General features: G+C 40.8%; 1 protein-coding gene across 1 annotated transcript; it reads right to left on the reverse strand.

Annotated features, from left to right (window-relative positions):
* Positions 1-2,229, reverse strand: LOC131626168 (uncharacterized). Its single transcript, XM_058897000.1, has 3 exons — positions 1,833-2,229; positions 1,342-1,757; positions 1-1,215 (listed from the first exon to the last, which is right to left on the reverse strand). Exons 1-3 carry the CDS (start codon positions 2,227-2,229, stop codon positions 1-3), a joined length of 2,028 nt encoding a protein of 675 aa, XP_058752983.1.
* Between the last annotated feature and the right edge of the window lie 423 nt (positions 2,230-2,652).

Consider the following 2,652-nt stretch of genomic DNA (forward strand, 5'->3'; position numbering starts at 1 on the left):
TTATGGGGGATACTTCCTCTTCCACACCATGTTGCTTGTCCTTTCCGCAACCCAGAACTCATCTAGATTTAAAGGATGGACCACTTTTTGCCTCAAGTTACTTTCAACTTCCATCTCCTTGTCTTGATGTTCCCTTTTCTTTCTTTCCTTGATTTCTTTATTGGACTTTGGAGTTTTTATATGAGATGTTGCCACCTGAGAGATTATGCTTGAGACCCTGGTTGGTTCCGATCTTTTACTTTTGCCTACTATGTGGATCATTCCAACTGAAGATTGATTATCTCCACTTTCACCTTGCTTCTTGGTGTCTAACACTTTCAGAGTTATTTCTTCATCAAAAGATTTCAAAGTCAGAGTACCTTTTTCAATATCGAAATTGCACCGACTAGTGCGCAAGAAAGGTCGACCCAGAATAATAGGGGTCTCTTCATCTTCAGGGATATCCATTATTTCAAAATCAACTGGAAAAACAAATTTGTCAATTTCTACCAATACATCTTCTGCCACCCCATATGACCTCTTCATGGTGTGATCTGCAAATTTCAACTCTGTTCCTCTTTCATTCACCTTTTCAATACTGAGCTTTTTGAAGATAGATAATGGCATTAAGCTCACACTAGCACCCAAATCAATTAGAACCTTCATGAAAGTTCTGTTTTTTATCGTGCACGGTATTGCAACTGATCCAGGATCTTTCTGCTTGATTGGTATTCTCTTCTCTGGTGAGATTGCACAACATTTCTCCTTCTTAACTACCCCTTCACCCCTTGTTGGTTTCTTTTTAGATATCACTTCCTTCATGAATTTCCTGTACATTGGCATCTTCTCGAGTGCATCAAAGAATGGAATATTGATCTCTAACTTTTTGAAGTATGTGGCAAACTTCTCCAAGTCTTTCTCTTTTTGGTCCTTCTTTGCTACTCGAGAAGGATACGGCAACTTAATCAATGGTGTCGGCTCTTTTTTCCTTCTCTCTTCAGTTGGCTTCACAGGTTGTATCACCTCCTCTGGCACTTTCTTATTTTCATGCACTTCAATATCTACTTCGATGATATCATCATACTCGATTTCATTTTTTTCTTCTGGTTTTGATCTCCTCTGACTTCTTGTTGAGATGACATTCACATTCTGATGCTCCCTTGGGTTTGTAACAGTTGCACTTGGTAAGGCACCTTGTGGTTGAGCATTGGCGAGTTGTTGTGCTATCTGACTCATCTGAACCTCAAGATTTTTGATGGATGCACCCGTGTTTCGAAAATTACTCCTTGTTTCTTCTTGGAATTGGGAGCTTTGAGCGGCCATCTTTTCAATGGCAAGTTCCCAATCTGCTTTTCTGGGTACCTGTTGTTGGAATTGTTGTTGTGGAGGTTGTTGATATGGTTGCTGCTGTGGTGGCCGATACTGTTGTTGCTGAGGTTGGTATGGTACGATCCCTTGCTTTTGGTCATTCCCTTGTTGATCTTTCCAAGAAAAATTCGGGTGATTTTTCCATCCCGGATTGTAAGTATTTGAGTAAGGATTATTTTGCTTCAGAAAATTGATCTCTTCTACTTGTTGTGCGGTTGCAACACAATGTATAGCAAAATGAGGTCCCCCACAAATTTCACAATTCACTGCTTGAATCGGTTGAACTGGTTGAACCTGTGCTACCGTTTGAGTATCCAGGGCTATCTTCTTCAGTCTTCTTTCTACTTCAGCTGTAATTTGATCCTCCATCTTAACCACTTGATTTGCCAACTTCAGATCAATGATTCCTTCTGGTTGGCTCACACTACGGTCATATAACTCCAAGTGTTCATTTGCAGCAATGGCTTCTATAATCTTCTTAATACCAGTGGCTGTTGTAAAATTTGTTGAGCCACCAGCAGCTGTGTCGATGAGTTGCTTAGTCTTAATTCTTAGGCCATTCACGAAATTTTGCATTTGTTCAGTTGCATCCATATTGTGTGTAGGACACGCAACCAACAATCTTTTGTACCTTTTATAAGCGTCCCCAAGTGACTCCCCTTCCTTCTGTTTAAAATTAACTATGTCGTACCTCTTGCGGATGTACACAGAAGCGGGAAAATACTCGTTGAGGAAAGTAGTCTCCATTTGCTGCCAAGTAGTAATGCTCCCAGCCGGTAAAGAGTAGAACCACTCTTCAGCATCCTCTGATAGTGTAAATGGAAACATCACTAACTTTTTGGCTTCTTCAGAATGCCCCTCAATTTTTAGGGACGTAGTCATGGTCAGAAATCTCTGTAGATGCTTATTTGCATCTTCATTGATTTTTCCAGAGAAAGGTCTTCTTTCGAGTTGTCGGATAGTTGAAGGATGCAACTGAAAGTGGTCGACGTTGACCGGTTGATTAACTATTGTCATCCGGCCAAGTGGTGCATTCGCTCCTCCATAATCACCTAAAAGTCTTTCAACGGGAGGTGGGTCAGCCGCCATAGTTTCAGATTCTGAATCTGACTGCTCAAAAGGAATAGATTGTGTCTCTTCGTTTTCAGATTCCGAAACTATGGGTATTTCTTCGTTTGCCGCTAGTCTTTCTTGTCTAATCTTCCGGAGTCTTGCTCGCAATGATCTTTCAGGTTCTGCGTCAAAAAGAAATTCAGCTGAGGTCTTACCTCGCATAAAAAGATTAGACGATAGTTAGTTGGGAAC

The sequence above is a fragment of the Vicia villosa genome, unplaced genomic scaffold (genome assembly GCF_029867415.1).
Source record: "Vicia villosa cultivar HV-30 ecotype Madison, WI unplaced genomic scaffold, Vvil1.0 ctg.000273F_1_1_1, whole genome shotgun sequence".
Lineage (NCBI taxonomy): Eukaryota > Viridiplantae > Streptophyta > Magnoliopsida > Fabales > Fabaceae > Vicia > Vicia villosa.

Coding starts and splice junctions, on each gene's coding strand:
- LOC131626168 (XM_058897000.1), bottom strand. CDS start 2,229: ATGACTACGTCCCTAAAAATTGAGGGGCATTCTGAAGAAGCCAAAAAG. Junction 1,758..1,832: donor AAATTTTACAACAGCCACTG/GTATTAAGAAGA, acceptor TGAGCCAACCAG/AAGGAATCATTGATCTGAAG. Junction 1,216..1,341: donor AACAACAATTCCAACAACAG/GTACCCAGAAAA, acceptor CTTGAGGTTCAG/ATGAGTCAGATAGCACAACA.